At 33.5% G+C, this 22897-nt stretch overlaps 1 protein-coding gene across 7 annotated transcripts in view; it reads right to left on the bottom strand.

Moving 5' to 3' along the window:
* Positions 1–3217: 3217 nt before the first annotated feature.
* grh (grainy head) overlaps positions 3218–22897 on the bottom strand; it is a 536841-nt gene continuing 517161 nt past the window's right edge. For 5 of the 7 annotated variants that reach the window (XM_089650672.1, XM_089650678.1, XM_089650673.1 and 2 more), the window contains 7 exons: positions 18760–18854; positions 13496–13552; positions 12064–12162; positions 10978–11333; positions 10008–10188; positions 8939–9003; positions 3218–6435 (listed from right to left, as the gene is read on the bottom strand). In XM_089650672.1, the coding sequence (XP_089506798.1) occupies positions 6300–6435; positions 8939–9003; positions 10008–10188; positions 10978–11333; positions 12064–12162; positions 13496–13552; positions 18760–18854 (989 nt within the window). In that variant the 3' untranslated portion in view covers positions 3218–6299. The remainder of the gene's footprint in view (positions 6436–8938; positions 9004–10007; positions 10189–10977; positions 11334–12063; positions 12163–13495; positions 13553–18759; positions 18855–22897) is intronic. The other 2 variants (XM_089650676.1, XM_089650677.1) reach the window with 2 other exon arrangements.

Genomic DNA, 22897 nt, shown 5'->3' with positions numbered 1-22897 from the left:
TTAAACAGTTTTGCGTCTATTGTCCCGTTGAAATACCCAAGAGTAGATTATTCAGGGTACATTATCATTTCTGTATCATAATACTGACAAAATGTTTCGGGGGGTATATTCGGCCAGATCTTCTCCAGGACTCCTAACGTTATCAACATTTTCTTTCGAAAACCTTACCTTATTTTTATTTGCTCCAAGTAACAATAGTTACTGTAAGCATCAAAGGGGTTTTAGTTTAACAAAATGCTACGTAATATTGTAATATTATATATATATTACAGGCAAAATATTTTCTATATTTTATTTGATTGTTGTTTTACACATTTGGATTTCTGTCACCCGCCTTGGTAATGTCATTTTATCAAACATTTTTTGCCAAACATCTCATCAACACATTTTTCAAAAGTTGCAACTGTAATTTACTCCTCACCATAATATATAACCATATATGGCAGCACGTCATAAGATAGAAATTTGTATCGTCAAACAAGGAATCAATGAAAAAATTCAGTTCAAAAAAGTATTTTTCCTCTCAGCTAAAATTCTCAAAATGCTGAAAGTCTTTTTAAAAAAAATATTTTTGGTTTTTTATTTTATTTTTCAGAAATAGCCAAGAAAGAGTCGAAATATTACTTCCGTCAAATTTCAAAACTCTAAACGTTAAAACTTATCAACACTAGTGCGCAAAAATTTACAAAATTAAAAACGTGCGATCGGCCCAGCCCCGATATTTTTTGTATCTTTAATTGCTTATTTGGTAATTATTCTGAATCGCTGGCCTCGGATTTTATACGAAATATTTTTTTAAATAAAACCTTCTGATTTACCTTAATTACTATAAAAGGAATCTGACTGCATTTGGGAATTTTTGAATTTTGGCATTTAAATTTTTAATTATGCAAAATGAAAATTTGCTTTCGTTGTATGGAGATACAGCCGGAATAATTTCTGTTGACGACATTTTCTTTTCACTCTATGCAAATACTAGGTAGGTACTATTTTGGCCGAGCTCGAAAACTAAAATAAAGCTATTTAGGTCTGTTTTATAAATAAAGAAATATTTAAAAAAATGTAAGTTTATTATAAGTTAGGTTAGGTTGGGTTATTGTAGGTAAGGATAAGTTAGGTCAGGATAGGTTAGGTTAGGATAGGTGAGGATAGGTTAGGTTAGGTTGGGTTATGATAGGTTAGGTTATGATAGGTTATGATGGGTTATTATAGGTTAGGTTAGGATATATGTTAGGTTAGGCTAGGTTGCATTATTATAGTTTAGGTTAGGTTGGGTTAGGTTAGGTTAGGTTAGGTTAGGTTAGGTTAGGTTGGGTTGGATTATTATAGGATATAGGTTAGGTTTGGTAAGGTTGGTAAGTTAGGTTAGGATCCTAACCTAACCTATAATAACCTAACCTATCCCATCCTAACCTATAATAACCCAACCTTACCTAACCTAAATTTAATTTTACGTAATTAAAAATTAATATGCTAAAATTAAAAATTTCCCTAATGCAGTCAGTTTCTTTAATAGTAATTAAGGTAAATCAAAAGGTTTTATTTGAAAATATTTCGTATTATCCGTGGCCAGTGATTCCGAATATTTACCGCTTATTTTAATAAACATCTTGGAAGGAAGTAGTTTAGGTCGGACGAATGTGGGCCAGAAAATGGATTATATGGAGAAACGAATTGGGTGCTTCTAACACTATATTGAGAGAAGGCATTAGAAGACACTGAAGGATATCGCAATTATTTTAAAAGAATAATTTGATGTACTCTTATCTAAAATTCAAGAAAAAATCCAAAAACAGGACACAGTTATGCCCGCAGCTGTCCCGGCAAAAACTAAGTTAAAAAAAAACCAAGTGAACCAGATACTTAGTCAGGGCATGACAAGAGTGAGAAAACAAAATATTATGTATGAGACAATGTATTAATGTGAATGAGACGAGGAGTGTGGTCCAGTACAGAGCTGTTTGGCGGTAAATAATGCAGTGGTAGTTAACAAATTTGATGTGCTATTCCTTGCAAACGATACTGGTCATAGGAATGTGTCGTCCATGTGAATGTGAATGTTTCTAAACCACAAAAGCCTGGGTTCATAAATGTTAATCCTAATTCCTTCTTGTACATAATAACATAATTGTTATAATAGTTTTCATTCCTTTTTTACGTTTGTTGGAGTCAATTCCAAAAACCCATTCCAAAAATAATTGAATAATAAATAATTGCAGTGTCATGGGCATTCCTACTTTTGTAAACTTCTTGCTTCTGTTGCCAAAGACAGGGATGCCTTTTGTATAGATCCATAAATCTAAACATCATATCATCCGACCACTTAGTAAATTTTTTCATTGAAGTAGATGCCATGATGGTAGGTACTAGGTATGCATAAATAAACCACTCACTAGGAACGTCTAACGTATACTTTTGGCCGCACAGAACTAAAAATCGCAAGCGACTTGAAACATGTTTTTACATGTTTTGATTCTGCGGGAAAATCGAACGATGACTCATACGTGAACAGCAAAAATAGACAGGCTATCAACTTTCGTCGCTCAATCAAAAACTTGATCAACTCTGTTGAAAGGGTGTTCACACATGTCGATTAGCTTTCAAGTGTCATTCAACACAGAGTTGATCAACTAAAATCGCCCTGTCTGAATTGGTTAATAGAGAGAAGAAAAACACCACGCCTTATATTCAAATCAAGTAGTTAACCACATAAGAATTAAAATATAGTCCTTTATGAAAAAAAAGTTGCCACCCTTATTTGAGAAAAAAAGAATTTCTTGAATTATTTTTTAACTCTTTTTATATGAAACTACAAGAAAGTGATAGAACAATAAAGCTTATAAAGTCTAATTTTTTATTATGATCAGATCTGAATAGCCAGGTACTTCCCCGCCTTCCTCTTCCCATCTGCTCTTAACTAAACCTTCCAACATTACAAAATACCCCACAGCATCACCACATACCCCAATTGGAGATGCCATAGTCTTACTGGCTCCAGACGGTTGGGGGCAATTGGGACCCTTGCATGACTCTAAAATTAACGACTTTTTCTTCAACCGCTATTCCAGTTCTCTCGGATGACAGCGAAAAAGTCGTTAATATCTAGGATAAGGACATAACCTCCCAGTAGAACTGGATTGAAGGGGATAGAGAGACAGAAGTCTCTAATGACAAAGTCTAGGAATAAAATTAAAATTATAAAATGAAACCAATGGTATAAAGAAACACGTTTATTTATTTTATGGAAAATTTCCTTTTTGAAAATATAAACTTTGATAGAAATGATATAATTTTAAGAAAAATCTTATTATTATCTATAAAATCTAATTTTATGGCTACAAAGATTCAGCTACGTACTGTCGTAGCATTTCTGACACTCCTTCTTAGGGGCTAATGTCACTAATAACATAAATGCCTCCACCGCATGGGTTCGGGTTGAATGAATATTGCAAATTATTTAAATAAACATCTTTTATCAAATAATATCTTCTAATTTACTTGTCATGCTGATTACTTTGAAATTAAATGACTTTCTCTTATTTCCTATTCGACGTAGTAATTATTTCTCGAGACTCTCAGAAGTGTAAAAACGTTATGATTTTACGTTGGTTTACATAATTCTTCTGTATTTTGTTGAATGTAATATGTAGGTATTAATTTTGCAAACCAAGCACATTTTCATGAATTTAATTAGCAGTTTAGGAAGTTTTTGTGATGAGAAATTTTGAAATTCGTTTTCTCTGTTAAAATTACTAAATAAAATAACATAAATGATATGATAGATTAATAACTTAATATATGCTTTGATTTTGTAAAGTGAACTTTCTTGTTACTTTATTTCCTTTCATTGTTACTTGTTACTTTCCCCCGTTGGATGTGAAATCCAACCCAAAATTCCTCGAATATATTCTCATTTATTATTAAGTCGGAATGTAAAGCATTTTACTTCAGGTACAATTTAAAAATGTGCCGATTTTTCCCCGATACAAATCAATCAATATCCTTCGCAACTTCTGCTTATAACAGTAATATGGCAGTTTTTATATTAAAAATATATCGTTTAATAAATTGTGACTACGCAATATGTCAACCCTAAATCTTAGGTCTAATATTATATATTAAGTACAAACATAACTAAGCATATTAAAAGTAATAATAAATTCACGCGTGAACTATTTGTGACTCCGTTAAAGTTAGGTTTGAGAATGTATGTAAGCAAAATACATTTTACTGATGAAATAATCTTTAAAAATTGCTATAATTGAAACGATCGATGTCTAACTTAACCACTGGAGCTTTTTTGGCCATATTTTGGCCAATTTGCAAACACCCATAAGCATTCGCTGGCCAAATGTGGCCAAACGTAACGCTCAAAACTTTCCGAGCGCTCAAGCTCAAAATCAATTATAAAGCTCAAATGGTTAAGTAAGTAAATGATTGAAAGTCATGCAATTTCATTTCTGTACCTATGTTATACGTATTCTTAATACATTTAAATGCTTCTAATAAAATCATTTCAAGAGAAGTTTTAAATTATACACTAATAATGAAATTTGAGCCTTTCTTCAGATAAAAAGAATCATCTTAAAACTAACTAAGTACATTGAAATTTCTCTCAAGGGAAATAATATTCTTTAGAAAACGATTGTGACACGATGTGATCACAGATTAAAAATAAATCATAAATAACATTGAAAATAAAATCTAAGTTCACATACATTTATATATTTATAAAAAAACTACCCAAAATCAGATTCATAAATCATTGAGAGTATTATACTTGTATGGTGTACATGGAAATATACCAAAGAGGCTATTGCATACGGAATATGGACATAAAATAATATAAAAGTTGGGCTATCATATTTTGTTCACACTTATTACAAAGTTTGCGTTAAAAGAATACCTTTATTGAGCACAGAGACAAATATGATCTTAGGTACAGTGTTTAAATGTGATTTCTTGTGTAAACTGGTTTACTTTCTGTCGGCTACATTGATAGTAAAACATATGACAATACAAGGCACGGAATGCAAACAATTTACATTTTATAATGAAAACTCATAAGATTCATTTTGAGATCAACACACCTGACAGACATTGGAATGGCAATTAAATTCATTATACAAGATCCTTATTTTCTATCCATTACACTCCTCAAACATGTAACACGAGAAAGCGAAAAAGTATCCAAAATTGATTCAAATAAGGCACTTCAAGCTAATGGCTAAATTAGGTGAGTTTACAGTTTACCAACATTTTGAAAAGGCACTTTTGACAAGGCTCTTCTTGACAAGGCACTTTGAAATATATACTTTATTGATTTAATAAGACGCGGAACGATTAATTTAACTGTTTACTCCCTTAACTAATTCAAAAGTTCCATAGTAAAAATTCATAAAAATGTTGTAAATTATGTAATGTGTATATACAGTTGGTAAATTAGCACTGATTGTGTAAAATCAATGTTTCCCTTAATTTCAGGTCTGTATGCATGTGCATTATGCTGTAAAGGGGACATAAACTATGAAATAGCTATAATATGACATCCAAGATCAATCTTAAATACAACGGAGCATTATTGGAAAAAAAGAATCGCCTACACATAAAATTATTATTATTGAACGATATTTTATTTTATTAAGGCACTGTTTTACAGTCTCGTGAGCTTAAAACTAGTAATATAATATAAGGTAGGTACTAAATAATATGAAAATATGTTTTTCAAGGCAGAGGAAGAAACGTTCTTTTTAAAATAGATGTTTGATATAATCAGTTGATCCAACGTAACAAATCTTAACAATTTAAAAGACTTGTACTAAAATATTAATTAAACACATTGCTATAAATTATTTTTTCAATAGTCATCGTACAAAGATAACTATGCTTGCCTACTGAATGAAATAAAGTAACGATTTCTCGGAAAAGCATAAAAATGATTTCGGTTGAAATAAAACTAAAAAACTAGCTTCTAACTACTACTTACTACATAATTATAATGTCAATATTTTTTGTATTTGAAGTACGTATGTATGTAATTACATTAAAATAAATAGTATCTAAATTATTTCTTATTGCCTTTTCAATGAATGAAATTCACATTATATATGTTTCAATTACTTACATAAAAAACAAAGATATATAAATCAACAACGATATTTTATTTATACACGAAACGTCAAAAAACAACCACATAGAGAGTTCACGTTGGTTCACATTCGGGCGGGCTTTTTAAGCAATGTACAAACTGATCACTCGGAGTTAGTGAACTGTGGGAATGTGTAATGTGGATGAAGTGGCTAGTGGTCCTGAAGTTCGACGAACGTGATGTCATACAGTTCTTCCTCCGCAGTAGGGACCTGCCGGACCTCCAACAAGAAGAGGTCTTCATTGCAGTAATACGCCAACATGTCGTCATCAATTTTGGCCGTAATCCTGCAAAAACAAAACAACATTAGTATTTTGAAAGTAAAGAAATTAACATAGTGGAATAATTCAGGGGATGATTGATTTATGTGGCATCAGAAGGCGACGCTGGACCTCGTGATTTTTGAAACCTATGTGAATGGTACGAGTATAAATATTGCCCTGATGACGAAAGCAACAGCACAATATCTATAACAAGTAAGTACATGAATGAGGTTGTTTCCAACAACGAAATTTCGTGTTATCAACAAATATATCATATTAATTAGAACAAGCTAAAGACAGAACTTCCAGAAATTTTTGGAAAATAATGAATAATATCGAAGATAAAAGCCGTAGAAATGGCAGTATATAAATCATCCAAATATTATTATTATGCGCAGTAGTACTGCAGCATTGCCATGTGACGTGACGAGACACAATTATTGCCAAATTTTACCAATTTTATTTTTGGAGATATCGTAAAACTAATTTCACTGTCGTTATTAACTCTGTAAATACACGGTGTCCGGAAACTCGTAGTACAAGCGGGAAACTGGAGAATCTACACCACATAGGGAACCCAAAAAAACATAAAGTTTTTTGATTTGAGCATTTTCAAAAAAAAAAGTGGGTGTGTCAAGCCTACGCAAGACAGAAGTGAAACTTCTTTTGTTAAACCGTATGAACCACAATCAATTACGTATTTCACTCGTATTACACTCACGACGCAGTATACTAACCAAGCAGCTGATGCTTGGCGTGGCGCAGTTCGCTGGTGTCTGAGAGAGAGGAAAGAAGAGAAGAGAGAGAACGTTCGTGAGCGGCTCCCCCACCTCAACAAGCGCATATGGTGAGAGAGGGACAGTGAACGGTGAGCGGTGGTGGGGGTACCCGCATTTTCGTGTCGATCCTGACTCGGTTTTACTCCGTCCATCGAAAATCCATTACGCGCCTAAAGAAGTTTCACTTCAAAAAAAAAAAAAACCAAAAAAAAATATTTTTCGGCTATTTTAGGGTTAAAGTTTTTGAAGTGAAACTTCTTTAGGCGCGTAATTCGGGGACGGAGTAAAACCGAGTCAGGATCGACACGAAAATGCGGGTACCCCCACCACCGCTCACCGTTCACTGTCCCTCTCTCACCATATGCGCTTGTTGAGGTGGGGGAGCCGCTCACGAACGTTCTCTCTCTTCTCTTCTTTCCTCTCTCTCAGACACCAGCGAACTGCGCCACGCCAAGCATCAGCTGCTTGGTTAGTATACTGCGTCGTGAGTGTAATACGAGTGAAATACGTAATTGATTGTGGTTCATACGGTTTAACAAAAGAAGTTTCACTTCTGTCTTGCGTAGGCTTGACACACCCACTTTTTTTCTGGTGTTTAGGGTTGAATAACAGATGTTTTAACCCTGCAGAGCAGAAATATTTTATGATTACACCGGGTTAAATGAAGGGTGATTTCAAAATAATGCTTCAAATCCGAGTTTCTTCATTTGTTTTACTTTCAAATAGTATTAATTAGTTGGGTACTTTGATCTTCAGTAATAATTTATAAGAATTTGATTAAAAAAAAAAAAAAAAAAATCAACTTCAAACTCGATTTACTCGATAACGAAAGCTCAAATAAAAAAAAAATATACTACAAAATCGACTCCAAATGTGATGTAGATTCACCAGTTTCCCGCTTGTACTACGAGTTTCCGGACACCCTGTATAATACTAAATAGGAACCAACATGTATCACTATTTTTCAGTAAGTTTCACAAAAGATTAACTTGCATTTTCATTCAGGAAGTAAATCATATGCAGTTTATCTATATTTAAAAAGTTATCATCGAAAGCAGAGGTTCCCAATCTTTTAGCCCATTTCCCACTTTTAATTTTTTTTCTATGTTTTGCCCCCCTATATATCATTCATAGCGTGTACAAAGAAAGCGACGCAGCCCAAAAATTTACTAGTTAAAATTTTAAACCAATAAATGCTGTTGATTCTTAATAACCGTTTAACTCTTCATCAAGTGACCGGGCAAGTGACTTAAATCGCCCACTGGTGGGCGATATTGAACAGGTTGGGAATCAAAGTTTTAATGTGAAGGTGTTTGTTGCCTAACTTCTGCAATCATGATACCACTTGCTCACAATCATGATACCACTTGCTCACAATCATGATACCACTTGCTTACAATATTTTTATTAGAGAGCCACCTGTCTCTATGTAGTTGTGTAGGTATATTTTCTAAATGTGTTGTGTATAATTAATAAAAAGTTAACAAGTGTAAAGGGGACCATATTCCAACAATTGATTAAAAAATATTAGTATAAATTAGGTTAGTACAGGCTAAAATGAATATTTCACTATGGGAGAATGTATGTATGTAAGAAATCTTCAGTTATTTGGATTAAATATCTCATTCTTGATAGCGCCATATTTGCAGTCCGAGGGTTAGGATTAATTCGAATGCTTGACGCACTCAGTTATTATGTTGTTAAAGTTAAAAAGCTAATGAATTAGTCGAAAAGTGAATTCCACTTACCCCTTCTTGTTTTTGCGATAAAGGTTATTAATGGCCGAAGTTGAAATTTTGTACTTATTCTCAATCTGCAAAATAAGGAAAACAGAATATTACAAATCTTTGCCAACAATGAACTTAGTTACGTCGCTTATTACTTCGTAAAACTATTTTCTGTCTTTCTTAATTTCGGCTTAGATTTGAAAAGAAGTACCATTCGACATTTCAACATACGAGTGACGTCGATATGTTAAAATGTCGATTGAATGTGATGACATGATGGACCATTAGTTTGGATGATTGATTGGTCACAATTTGGTTAATTAACAAAAACATGCTGTTATAGATTGTTATTTAAGCACCACATTGTTATATAGCAATTCTAGACAAATCCAAACCAAATTCTGGGGGCATTAATATTTTACATAAATAAAACATCTCCTTAAAACAATTTTATTATTCCATCTTGCAACATTCTTATTATTTCACACGTGATTTCTTCCAATCGATGAATTGAATATATTAATATCTAATTCGTCAGTTGGAAGTTATGCACGATGAAATCTCCGGATCAATAAAGCACAATGTTAAAGTTTCCTGTCGTAATGGAAATTTGACATTTACGTACATGTCTCAGCAACACAACTTATTAATGTTATATAAATATTAAGTTCTTGTTAGCGAATCTTATGATCTAAGTTACTGACAACACCAAGGATTGAAAATGAATGTGTTGGTGTCAGTTATCATTTCGAAATGTAAACAAATCGATGAATTTTGTGGTTCCAATTCCAAAATGAACCTATTCGCAGACATCTGTTCACACGCAACATCACGAAGGGCTTACCGCTATTAGTTCTGTTATAACCATTCCTCCTTTCTCATAAATGACGCATTTAATGGAAATAGTAGATTCAACGACGGTCTCAGCAGCAGGACCATACGCTTAATGATCGGGTCATATGATAGCGGATGGTTTGATGCCTCGTGCCACCTCGTGCGTTGTGAATGCTGTCACAAAAGACGGCGTGGGCTGATAGACGATTGAAGTGTTTTGTGGGGTAGGAGGGTGTTTTTTGCTTGGGAAACTTACCGCGTGCAGAAGGCCCTGCGTGGTGGGTGGAGCCACGTGCAGCGGCGTGTAAACGTCCTCGGAGTCCTGGCGCACGTACAGCATGACGCGCTCTGTCAGCGGCGGCGAGCACGGCCGCGCGCGCTTCACGGCCGGCAAGAACACGTCGGGACTGTCCAGCAGCGAGTGCTCCTTCTTTTCGCTGTAATTCAAAACGGTGGACATCATACAGCTGGTCAAAAAAATTTATTGGAGCTGGTTACTTACAAAACTACCAACTCTAGCACAAGTCTGTAAGAGATGGTCCCTAATGAAAAATGAAGAAATTGGAAGAAGGTAATGAGGAAAGATAGCCAGATAACAGGAAACAGGATAAGAAGAGGTGGACTGCTGTGGAGGAGTGTTGCAGCTGTGATAGTTCGAGCTACTTAGCACAGATGGCTCATGGTGTTCGTATAGTACTCCAAAAGATGTGTATACAGGTTCGCCCCTCCAGCTCAGAAGCGAGAGCTAGTAGTTAGGTCTCTACCAACAGAGAGCTTTTGAGAGCATACGAGTACAACGGACAGTCTTCCGACTGTCTTATACACTCGTTCCAGATTAAAAGAGTTTATTGTCTAAATTCTAAATAATAAATATTGTTTTGTTGTAAAGAAAACTAATTTATTCATCAAAAACCATTCATAACAGCAGCATGAGAGAATTGGAAGGATAGCAGAAGATTGCCAGGGACAAACGTTTGAGAATATTATTTATGCAGGAAGCCAAATTCCAACCAGGGATGTAACGACGTGATAAGTGATGATGACATCTTTTAACTTTATAAGATAATCGTGACCAAGTAGAGTGACTTTAAGGCAGACCAGGAAGACTGACTGCGTGGAAGAAGATTGAAGAAGCTGTTAGTTGTTGGGAGACGAATGACTATATAGGGATAGGAGCCGGTGGATAGCATTGTGTGGTGGAGAATGTAGAAAAAAGTCGTAATTACCCTTCGCCATACCTTGGCGCATCAGGCGGGAAGTGGTTGTGGAACTTGAGTGTGGGCGTGGCGGGCTTGGCGGCGTGCAGCAGGAAGGGCGAAGCACCCTTCATGATGTGCGAGTCCCCGCCAGACAGCGAGCCCTCGTCGTGTCCGTAGAAGCCCTGCAGGTCCATGCCGGCCATCTTGTCCAGGTCTTCGGCCGGCGTGAACAGCACGGGCGGCTTGGCCAGGTCGGACATGGTGTAGAACTCACTGCGCTCCACCACGGGGTGGTACAGCTCGTCGAGCTTTTTCCGACCGGTGGCGGTCATTTTTCTTTTCGCGGCGCGGCGCTCCTCGTCTCTCGTCTTGCGTTCCGCTCCCTACAAGGAAAAATAAAAGTTATAAAACATTTTTTAGAACGAATACTAGCGCATTGTCTAAATTCAGACACATCAGTTACAATTTTGAAAATGGCGATTAAAATTGTTTTCTTTAAAATATTATATTGTAGGTAGGTACTTTATCGCTTGTCTGAATCCTTGAAACAATCAGTTGAAATTTTGAAAATGATACTTAAATTCAAAACTAATCCGAGTTCATTGAACCATAGTTATAATCACTCAGACAGATCCTTAACCGAAAATAATTAAATTTAAATTTATTCAAGCTTTTGGCATTCATTTATTAATACAACACTGAATGCACCTGTTTTTATTTAAATAAAGTCATTACATTGTACCGAATCAATTTACCCTTGAAAAACATCCTCCACAGCACAGGTGAACTCATAGCGTGTAGGACAATACATACTCTCTTGTAATAAAATAAATAAAAAATGTGCTTTATAGGTAGTATAGAGGTTAGTACACTGTAGCAAATATTTAATCGCGAACTATTCACTTTCGTGGATGGCCAGACGGAATGTGATAACCCAGTACCTACAATAATGTTTATTTTATTTTTACCATAAACTTTGAACCCCATTCACAAACGTTATGTCTTAGAACGCTGGTGTATTAAACGCTGGTTTCTCGTAGAACAGAACTCAACACATATTTATAATATCCATTTAAAAGACTTAAATAGTATAGAAGTAAACAAAAGAAATACCTTATCGCAGAAGACTTTAATTTGGCAATATCCTCTGTGGAAAACTGTGGGATCTCTGGGGTCTTCGAATGTGTCTATTTGTAAATGCAATGGTAGACCCTGAAAAAGTAAACAAATAATACAGCAATTAGTGTCAACATCAAATAAAATATTTATGCCTAATAGACTTGTCCCATTCATTCTGTAATACATATTAATTCATGAACATAGTAAGGTAAGCGATATTATCATGATCAGGTTTCGTGCTTCTTTTGTGATTAAAGAGTCGAATCATTCTTAAATCTTCAACAATAATTTTATATTACCCTTTCTTACGACCTTTCTCGTAGTCTATAAGGCCAGTAGGCCACAGAATTTTCAAGAGATAAATATGTAAGGAACTATCAAAAAAGAGAGAAATTAATAATCGAATAAATTTATTTGCATTCGTTCATATTCGACTGTGGTTTGGTAAAAACCCTTCATTCCACAAAATGAGAACTTTACAGGAGACGATAATTACGGATTCTTAAAACTAATTAAAAATCTTTAAATTTATATGAAAGTTATTATTCGTCTGCCAAAATTTTTGTTGTAAACATCGCAATTATATTTACAATTACGAGAGATTTTAGAATAACTTAAAATAAATTTTACGTATAAAATTAGCAAAAATTACAATATTTTACTTTGAATATTTTTTTATTTTCTTTACTGAAAAGCAATTTTCCCAAAAATGTGGCTTGAAGTGTTGTACCTTTTACTTTGTCATTCTTTTGAACATGCGTAAAATACAATAAAATTTTTTTACATGCAGGAAAAATTAATAAAAAATTGGTGCCGTGAGGAATTACGAAACAATGTTAATGATGAGGTCAGTTTTTATTGATCTAATATATACTCACATCCTGAGTGCGTCCACTCAAAAAAAAAGATATTATTGGCAGAGATTTATCAGAATTAATTCAAATGCGATCCTCGGGCAAAACCCCAGTGTTTGAAATATTTTTTTTCATAACATTTTTTAATCTCTTAACAATCCCTTAAAATTGCTGATTTATAAAAAAAACGGTTAAAAACGGGATTGCCGGCCGTTTACTAATAAACTTTTAGTACATTCTTAATAAATAGGAAAACGTGTACATTCACCTGCGTTTGCCTTAGTAGCATACAATGACAAAGTGCGGAAATATTTGTTTTTTTTTTATGAACACATCGTGATTCGTATCTTACTAAAAGTTGATTAGGAAACCTATTAATTCATTCTTTAAGGGCCTGCAGTCACGTTTTTAATAGGATTACAAATAATTTTAGGTTTTATCCGTGCATGCAATTAGAAATATAATTATCCATTAGGATTTTTTTTCTCTTGGTTTCTCAGACCCCTTGAACATCGAGATCTTTGAGACTACTAAAAATGTACTAAAGTAATAACAATGTGAAAATTTCTTACCTTGACTCCCTTTTGACTGCTGAAGTCTGTACTGAGACACTGTACCGCTATGTTTATCTGCAAATTACAAACATGTACATGTTAAGTATCGTGTTTATTAATTGCTGGGAAATATGAGAGTGATTAATTTAAACAAAAGTTATTATACGTTATCTCACTATCCTTAGTCCAGTAAGGTTTATAATAAATTGGTTGTGAATTGATTCCTGCATTGAATCTTAACTATAAATCAGGAAATCTTAGCTTGTATGTCCCTCTAAAAATAGTCACGAAATTTGTACAGCTCTTTTTATTTGGAATTTCTGTGTAAACTCAACTATTTTCAGCTCGTTATATTCATAATGGGCTATGAAGCATTGAAATATCTGTTTATTTTATCAAGAAATACAACGTAATGCCACATTGTTTGTTTCAAATATATCATATGTAATTGTTTTCAACAAATATAAACCAAATTTAAAATATGTCCCAATGATCGCTTGGTTTAAGACGTCTGTCTCGGTAAGTTAAGAGATCCTGGGTTCAATTTCTAGTTGTGACCGTTATCTAATTATTATGTATCTTGTTCTGTTTCATTTTTCAGTTAGACTTATTAGATTATCTCAATCATTTACTTTTCTTTAATTGCTACCATTGCATGCATAGGTAGGCTTTAAAAATCACACATTTGTCGTCAGTTTCATAGATTTCTTAGTATTTTTTATATGACCCTCTGAAAAAATCCGAATGACTAAAGGGTCGTCGTTTTAGATGCGTTCGAGATAGCGGCCGTTGGAGATTGTACAATTATACACTGTAACGAGTAGCGAGCCCGTTACAAGGTCCCGTCCAAACCACGAAGTTACTAACATTTAATTCATCCTACCCCGAATTGCCTACCAACACAGTGACAAATTACACGTTTGGTTTAATTTAATTAAGGAAATTATACACCACGGGTAGGTGGGAACTCTCGTGGGTTGTTCACTTTCAATTACACGTTGTAACTTTTAGTGTGATTTTATCTTCACTTTTATTTGCTCAGGCCGTGTATTTGTGGAGATTGAGTTCTTGCATGGTTTTATTCTTGAACATGGTTATATTTTTATGTGATATCGAAGAAGATTTCGAACATCCAGATACCATCCCACTTTAGGGAATTAAAAATAATTTAGTACTATAATCTAGTAAAAAAAACATTGTGAATTCAGGAATATAGAATAAAGCTATGTTTGTACATATTTGTATCACTGGAGTGAGCTGCATAGTTGTCTTCAAACATTTTTTATTGTTGTTTTATGTCCATTTCTGCTTCAAAGTTCATTAAAAAACAGTTTAAAAATGTTTGTTGTCATCCGTGTCTTTTTGTTTGCGTATTATTTTACGGGTGAACTTTTCGTTTTCTTAAAACAACTAGACTTCAGCTGTATGCCAACATAGAGATACAAATCATGATTGACGCAAAACAACACAAATATCCCTTCTTTTCAACTTCAATTTGTAATTATAGTTTTTTGTACTATGGAGATATATATTATAGTATATTTTAATATCTACTGTTAGCCCCAAGTTTCATATAATTGGCATTCTGATTTTTAATGTTCCTTTTAGTATTTTGATCACGTTTTAGGTATTAAGTTGTAATTGTAAGGAAGGCTACAGAAATTAGAAACAAAATTATTATAATGACAGCAGTGTGTTTAGAACTAGGCAATCTTCTCCGCAGATGACACTGCAAGGGTTCGTAATGCTACATTTAAAAATAATATGCAAAAAGCTGTGTAGCTGCCGGCCGCGCGCCATCGCATCGCCGAGGAAAATTACTGCAAGTCGACGAACAAATTGCACGGTAGTTACGGTTAGATGGCCTAATCGCTAATCGCCCTCCCGGGGCCCCGGGGCGACAGACGGGGCTACCGTGATTGTTCCCCACATCCTGCGTTGTGCGTTGCGTGAGCAGCAAATCCTGCCCAAGAAAATAACGCTTTCCTGAGATAAAAGGCTCAATTGACAAGTCAATAGGAGTTCTTGAGATTCGAGCAATTCCGTTCGCGGAATAACTCTTTTTTTGCGATAGAAAGCGCAATTGATAAGTCAATACAACATTTTGAAATCTAAAAAACAATCCAAGAAATTTATTGGAGTAGGGAATTTCAATTTTGCTTTCTCAATTAGAGTAACATTATCTTCGTATCCCGTTTGTAGCAATAATAGTCGCAATTGACTAGTCAATAATACCTCTTGAGATCCAAACTATTCTGCCATATTCTATGATAACAATTTTTATCACTATTTTCCCCGTAACGTTTTCCTCACGAAAAATGGCACAATTGACAGTATTTCGGTGTCTCTTTTTCATTCTGAATCCCTAGAAAACAGCCCCATAGAAAATGAAATGAAATGTATATTTCAATGAAACCGAAAGTTCCTACCGCAATTTGAGAAAAAATTATAAAATTGAATTTTTTATTAATAATTTTTATATGAGACGTCAAAAAGTGAGTAATGTTTATAATACATTTGTCTAATAAAATATGTATTAAGTTTTTCATTATCATTAGTTTTAACTCAGTGTTTAGACGAAGAAAAGACGTGAAGGTGAACAATTTTTGAAACTAGTTTGTTTGCATTTAAAATTTTATTTTAAATATTGTACATTTATTTCTGATAATAAAATTTGAAAGCGTATTATTTTACCATCTTTAAAAAAAATATTTTTCGGATACATTCAGAAATACACATTTATTTGGATTTTATTGCAAAGCGGAAATGCACACAAATTCTCCGACCTTCTGAAATATAACGGTCAATAAGCCAGAGTCCTAAGGGCTTAAGAATTTATCACATCTGTAACTATCATTGAATTGTAATAAATACAATGAATTCCTACACCATTTCAAAGGTTATTTAACGAAGTCTAAAATTATTTTCTATCGTTGTTTGCACTGCGCAATTGAAATGATATTTCACAAAAGTTACGCCATAGACGTCAAGTATTACCATAATTATTATTATATCCGCACCCGTAATCATTTAGTGGTGTTATTTTTTAAACATAGTAGATATCCGTTTTAACGCTAACTGAACCATGTCGTTAAAATAGTTTTGGTATCGACGTTCGTAATGATTACAAAATATGCATTATATTGCCCCGAACAAAACGGACGTAGGATACGCCCGGCGTTAATCGGATTATATTTATAAATTTAACTGTGAAGAAAACACAAACATTAAAGTTATCTTGGTCTGAATTCACCGCGGCGATACAGAGCCGTTCCGAGTAAAGAAATCAATTAAAATAAATTTACATAATATGACTTGCTCTTCCTATCTCCTTGTTCGATCGAGTTTTGAAGTTCATAGGCTCAAAACACTATTATTAACTCAATAAATGTACGAAGCTGCCTAATCAATTTCACATTTTTAACTCTTATAAGTAGATATTTTACAACTAAAAGAATTCTTAACAAGCCGGTTAATCTCAATGTTTGTATCTCGCCTAAGTGCCCACATCCGGCCGTTTTGAACCAAATAACACCTCATTACAAGACATGAAGCAACATTATCTTCGCGTCTAGTACAATCAAGTGGCAACCACAAATTAATACGGCTTCATAATAATTGTTCTCCGGTATGGAGGGTGAACTTTGGAAGTTATTATGCCTGTTCTAGAGCCTGCCCTAAAACCGAGTTGGAATCTTAACGACGTAAGTGAAGAAGCCGTGCACAAACATATACGTCGCGCGGCCCTCGTGTATTGAACAGACTTACGGTTGAATTTACCCTAGCAGGCCCAGAAAATTGATCTTACTGGGGTTTATTTTAATTATTACTTACGAACGTATTACTAAAATCAAAGGTATTTCTAAAGGAAATACTGGCCACCCTGTAACATTCATATTTTATACCATTGAAGAAGATAATACTAATATCTAAACGAAACATGAAACAGAACAAGACATAGAAAAATAAAAAAAAGGGAAAGGCCTTAACTGGGATTCGAACACAGGATCTCTGTCTTACCAAATGCCTCTAACCACTTCCACTTGGCCACTGGGACCTAATTATTTTACGTCATTATTAGATATCGATCTCATATTTCAAATTCATAATTAACAATATGTCTCTAAAATCACCAAAAGTAGCGAACCACTTGGGGTGACCTGTGGCAGAAGTGATGGTTATCCAAAAAATGGTTCCCGGGACGGCGGTATCCAAACCCGCCTCCTAAATTGTAAACTATTTCCAGTTTAGACCGCAACCTTTTTATTTTTCTATGTCTTGTTCTGTTTCATGTTTCGTTTAGATTTATTATAATTATCTTCTCCTTCAATGATGTATAAAATTGATGGATAAAACCTTTTAAAGTTATTCGATTAAAATTTAATATTTATTTCGACGTTGAGTCCTTAGTTCCTTCACTAATTCGATGATTGATATCAGAAGGTTTGTGTGAAAACAATAATTAAGAGTGAATAACCCTTGCAATTTACTAACGCGGTGCTTACAATGCCAAACTTCGGAATAATTAAACAAGTGGTGGGTAGCAATACTTAGTAGATGGTAGTTGTCAGTTGGTAGATAGTGTTTAGTTTGCAGTTGGTAGTTGGCAGGGTTAACGTCTCGCAGATGAATGGATTAGCCGAGTTAGTGCACCGCCGCGGGTTGTTCTTCCTTATTACACATTTAAACTGAATATTACGCAGATGTTTTTAGAACAATGTAAATTATGCGACTTGCATTATGTTGATGAAAAAATGGCGGACTAACTTTCATAATTACGCTAATTCTACGCGAGTTTTAATGTTGTAACTTTTCTCATGGTTTTGCTCGTTATGAGCACTTGCAGACCCCCCATCATACATTAAAATGCATAAACGTTCTTATCCAAGATATATTACTGGTAGTTGCTACCCGGCTTCGCCCGAGTTTTAACAATAGTTTTTCGATTTAAAAAATATTATTAAAAGTAATATTTTACAATGAATAATTTTTTATCAGTTAAGTGGATTATTATAACATCACATGGCAGAATTGAAATTGCTGAAAACAGTTTCGTTGACCTACAAATTATAGACGGAAAATATTGTCCAATTTCATGACACCAGAGTTTAAAATTCCTTAGTTTTGTTGGACATAACAGATTTTCTGTTTTGTAATTTAGGACAAACCACAATACTCATACATTTCTTGTTTGCAATAAAAATTGATTTTAAATGTTTGTAGCAGGTTCATAATGCTAAAGGGTTCGTAATGCTAAAGGGACATATTAAATTTGAACTTACCTTTGCAGAACTTTCCAATGGGTTCCAATATACAGCAATGGCGTTGTGTGAAACCTCTTCTATACACCCCACTAACCCTACGCTGTTTTTCGTATCTGAAATAAACAAAAAAATCATTTAATATGTGTTTAGAGCGCTCAAGAACAGCCATTTTGAAGCTACGAAAAGAAGCTCTCGAGAAAAGTGATCTTGAAGCCATGAAAAGAGCTCTCTAGAAAACAAAATTTTGAAGCTATGTATTAAAAAAGCTCTAGAGAATAGTCATTTTCAAGCCATGAAAAGAGCTCTCGAGAGAAGCCAATTTGAAGCCACGTATTAATAAAACTCTTTTTAGTCTTCTTTAAAGCCTAGTCGTTGTTAAGCTATGATCAGAATTGTTGAGAAAAATCATTTTAAAGTCATTTTATAGTCATTTTTAAGCTTTAAAAAGAGCTTTGGAGTAATAGTCGATTTTAAGCTATGAAAAACGCCCTCTAAAAAATGTTGGCATATTACAAATATCGATTTCAGTTATAAAAACGTTGAACACCTTTTAATACTCTTTGAACAGGTATACACTGGTAGAGTTGTAAACAAAAGACAATAATCGTGAAGGTATTGCTCAATCCTAAAAGGCGTTTAACGCTTAAATTCAATAAGCACAATCAGCGCGCGTGGGAGGTGTCCACCGGCAACTGTAACGTCTATTGCAGTTGTTCTTAAACTGTAAAAATCACGAAACTCTTTTGATCATAAGAAAAAAAAATGTAGAACATCAAATAATTAAATTCATATAGTCAACAGTCAAATTATCCATGAACATACGGCCGAACGAATGCCTTTCATTATAATAATATTTGAGTTTTTTCTTACAGTTGCAGTATTTTACCCTGTTGTACATTTAGCAAGTTTGACGCATAGGTACGTGTATATACATAAATACAATTACGTATATAATTATACAGCAAATTATTTGATTCATATATTGCTTTGATTATTATGTACCTTTAAAATGATATACTATATTATTTAACATTTTAAGAAAATATGTAAAATGTAAATCTAAAAAAAGTTGAAGCTAGTTTTCTTTGTTATCTTCACCATGATATCCTGTGCTGAGGCGAACTATGTTTTATGGTTCCATGATAACTCAACACAGTGACAATTCAAAACACTTTTAAAAAGTGATATAAAGTCATTAGAAACGATGAAAAATTTTTTTTTTATCCTAACCTAACTTAACCAACTTAACCCAGTTAATAAAGTTTTTGTTTCATCACTTTCCATGACTTTATATAACTTTTTAAAGTCGTTTTGAATTATCATTGTGATGATTTATCCGGTCACCATTTTTTGGATAGAGGGTTTTAAGCGACGTCTATGGTTCAATAGTTTTTTTAAAATTTTATTATTTAATGTATATATTTTTTTACAATAAATATTCAATGTTTACATATGATACAGTATTATAATGCGAAACAAAAAATTGCCTTTCCTCACCATAAAGACACAAGGCTCTTTTTAGATTGTCTATTTGCGTTTCTATGATTTTATGATTATGTCAGGTCTTTCAGTCATAATTTTTTTTTAGTTATATGTCACTTAAAAGTTTAGGGACCACTGTTTCACGACATATTGTCTACAGCTGTAGTTGCTAATAGTACCCGCGGGTTCCGCATTGTCAGATTACCCGCAATAGGTTTGTATATTGTTAAATCACGAATGGTAATCAGTCATTGTGTTTGACCGCACTCTTGGCGCCCTCGGAAGCACTTTTATAGGACATTACGTTGATTTACGGCCTTTGTATTAACAGAGAATATTATCTAAATTATATACACGGTTGCGCATTCGCTCATGCGACGGCCATTGGCTTTGTAAGACCTGATATTTACTTCAGAAAGGATATCAATTGGTATAACATACTCATAGATACTAAATATTATAAGAAAGGTTTTAAATTATACGATGGTACCTTAGTACCTACAAGTAATCGTGTAATCTTCGATAGAAATATATAAAGAAAAGTTTCACGATAATGAATCACAGAAGAACCACTCTTATCACCCTTAAATCAGAATTTTGTTACGTTTTGATGAACTTTTGCACGCTTGACATTAAAAATAGAGGAAAATTACTGTTCACATCTGATTTCAAAAAACCCTGCGCAAAGTCCGGGCAATGCCGGAGACCTTTAAATTTTAACAACAACGCGTATTTCAAATAATTAACTAATCTTTCTAACCATAAAAGTGTATTGGTATTATATCGAAATCAATATTAACGTGTTGTTGAAGATAAAACTGAATGATATATAATTTTTTTTAAAGTGGATATATGTAGAGTTTCAACGTAAATAACGTGGTAAAAGTCTAAAAGTACGATTCCAAACGATAGTATATTTGGCCTGATGGTGAACACTGCAAGAATGTTTGAGGCGTTAGCTCAATAAGGAGGAGAAACCAAAAGTTAAGTTAATATTAACTGTAGACTGTAGAATAATCTCAACTTGTTTTTCAAGTCTGAATATCACGTCGTAACGTTATTATGCATATCATAACGAAGCCGCTGAATTTAGAAGTTGATTTTAATCGCGTAGTTTTAAATCCATTAGGCTGTGTTTTATTCCTTCAACCTGCCCTTCTTGAACAGTAAACAGAATTACCCCAGAAGCCATCACAGTAATGTTAAATAAATTGCATACACAGTTCAGGTAGTACTTAATAATCAACCTGCACTTAGAAATACACTCGTTCGTGATATCTTCCTGTAAAAAGTTGAGTATTCTGAGAAGTTGTATTTTATCAATCAAAGTTCTCTGTGGAATAAGTTACAATGTCAATGCAACATTATTCACTCAATGAATATGAATCTTGAAGACTGATTCCAGAATGCCACTTGTGAATAAACTTTAATGTATTTTTTAATAAGTTATACTGTGTACTAACTACACAAGCATTCTCACATACCTAAATGTTATTATTTTTTCAATGAGTAAGTAATAAACGCGGGAAAATATGAAAAACAAATGAGTTATGATAATTTGTTTTCTCATTATTTTATTACTATCGAATACCCATGAAAAATCACGGGATGGTTTGAATTCTCGCCAAATCAGTTTAAGCATGGCAATTAAAATGATTTTCTGCTAAAAATATTAAAGTTGTTATTACATAGGTAGGTACTTACTTAGAATTCTTCAATAAATCAGTTAAAATTTTGAAAGTGACGCTTAAATTCGAAAGCAAATTGGAGTTAATTGTACAAGATTTCACGCAGATTAGTATGAGTTATTGTGTTACTGCACACCCGTGAAAAAATAAGGTATAATCTGAATTCTCCACGAAACAGTTCCAATTTTAAAAATGCCAGTGAAATTTTTCTTCAGTGTGAATATAATATATTTTAGGTAGGTACTTTATTTCTTTTCAGAATTGTGTCAAGAATTAATTCCAATTTTGAAAATGTCGCATACATTCAAAGCATTTTTGAATTAATTAAACCAGATAGGGAATAACTACCGCACATCAGAGACAACCGAAATTAGTATGATTGATTATTTTTTGGCTTTAGGTAAAACTAAAGTTTTATACTTGCTGGTTGAACAACTGACAGCATCAGGTAATTAAAATTTACGCCAAGGAAAATTATTTATTTATACTTAGTTGTTGTAAGTGCCAATTAACAAACTATATCATATTTAGGTAGGTACCTACAGTCTACAGTTATAATAATTGACCTGCGTTGGAAATTTTCTAAGTAGCGTAAGGCAGTGAATATTTTATAAAAGTGGAAATATTTGTAAACGGGAAATTATTGATATTAATTGATACAATTTAATAGAAAATGTAAGAAAAACTTTTATTTGTATTTTTGCGATTGTATTAATTATGTAATTAGTTGAGAATTCATTAGATATTATAATTCAAATGTAACTAAACGTTTTAATGGAGTCTGTTTAAATTTAATAACTTATACATGGTATCCAGGAACTCGCAGAACAAGCGGGAAAGTAGTGAATCTAAATACGATTTTTGTTGATTTGAGCTTTAGTTTTGGAGTAAATCGAGTCCGAATTTGGAATTTTTTAGGTCAGATAGGGGAATAATATTAGCTGTGCCTTTGAAAAAAAGGTTTTATTTTAGGATTCTTTATGTGA

Source organism: Hesperophylax consimilis, chromosome 3 (genome assembly GCF_061612785.1).
Source record: "Hesperophylax consimilis isolate HC1 chromosome 3, BYU_Hcon_1.0, whole genome shotgun sequence".
Lineage (NCBI taxonomy): Eukaryota > Metazoa > Arthropoda > Insecta > Trichoptera > Limnephilidae > Hesperophylax > Hesperophylax consimilis.
The sequence above is the reverse complement of the archived record's forward strand: the minus strand, read 5'-3'. Positions and strand labels throughout refer to the sequence as shown.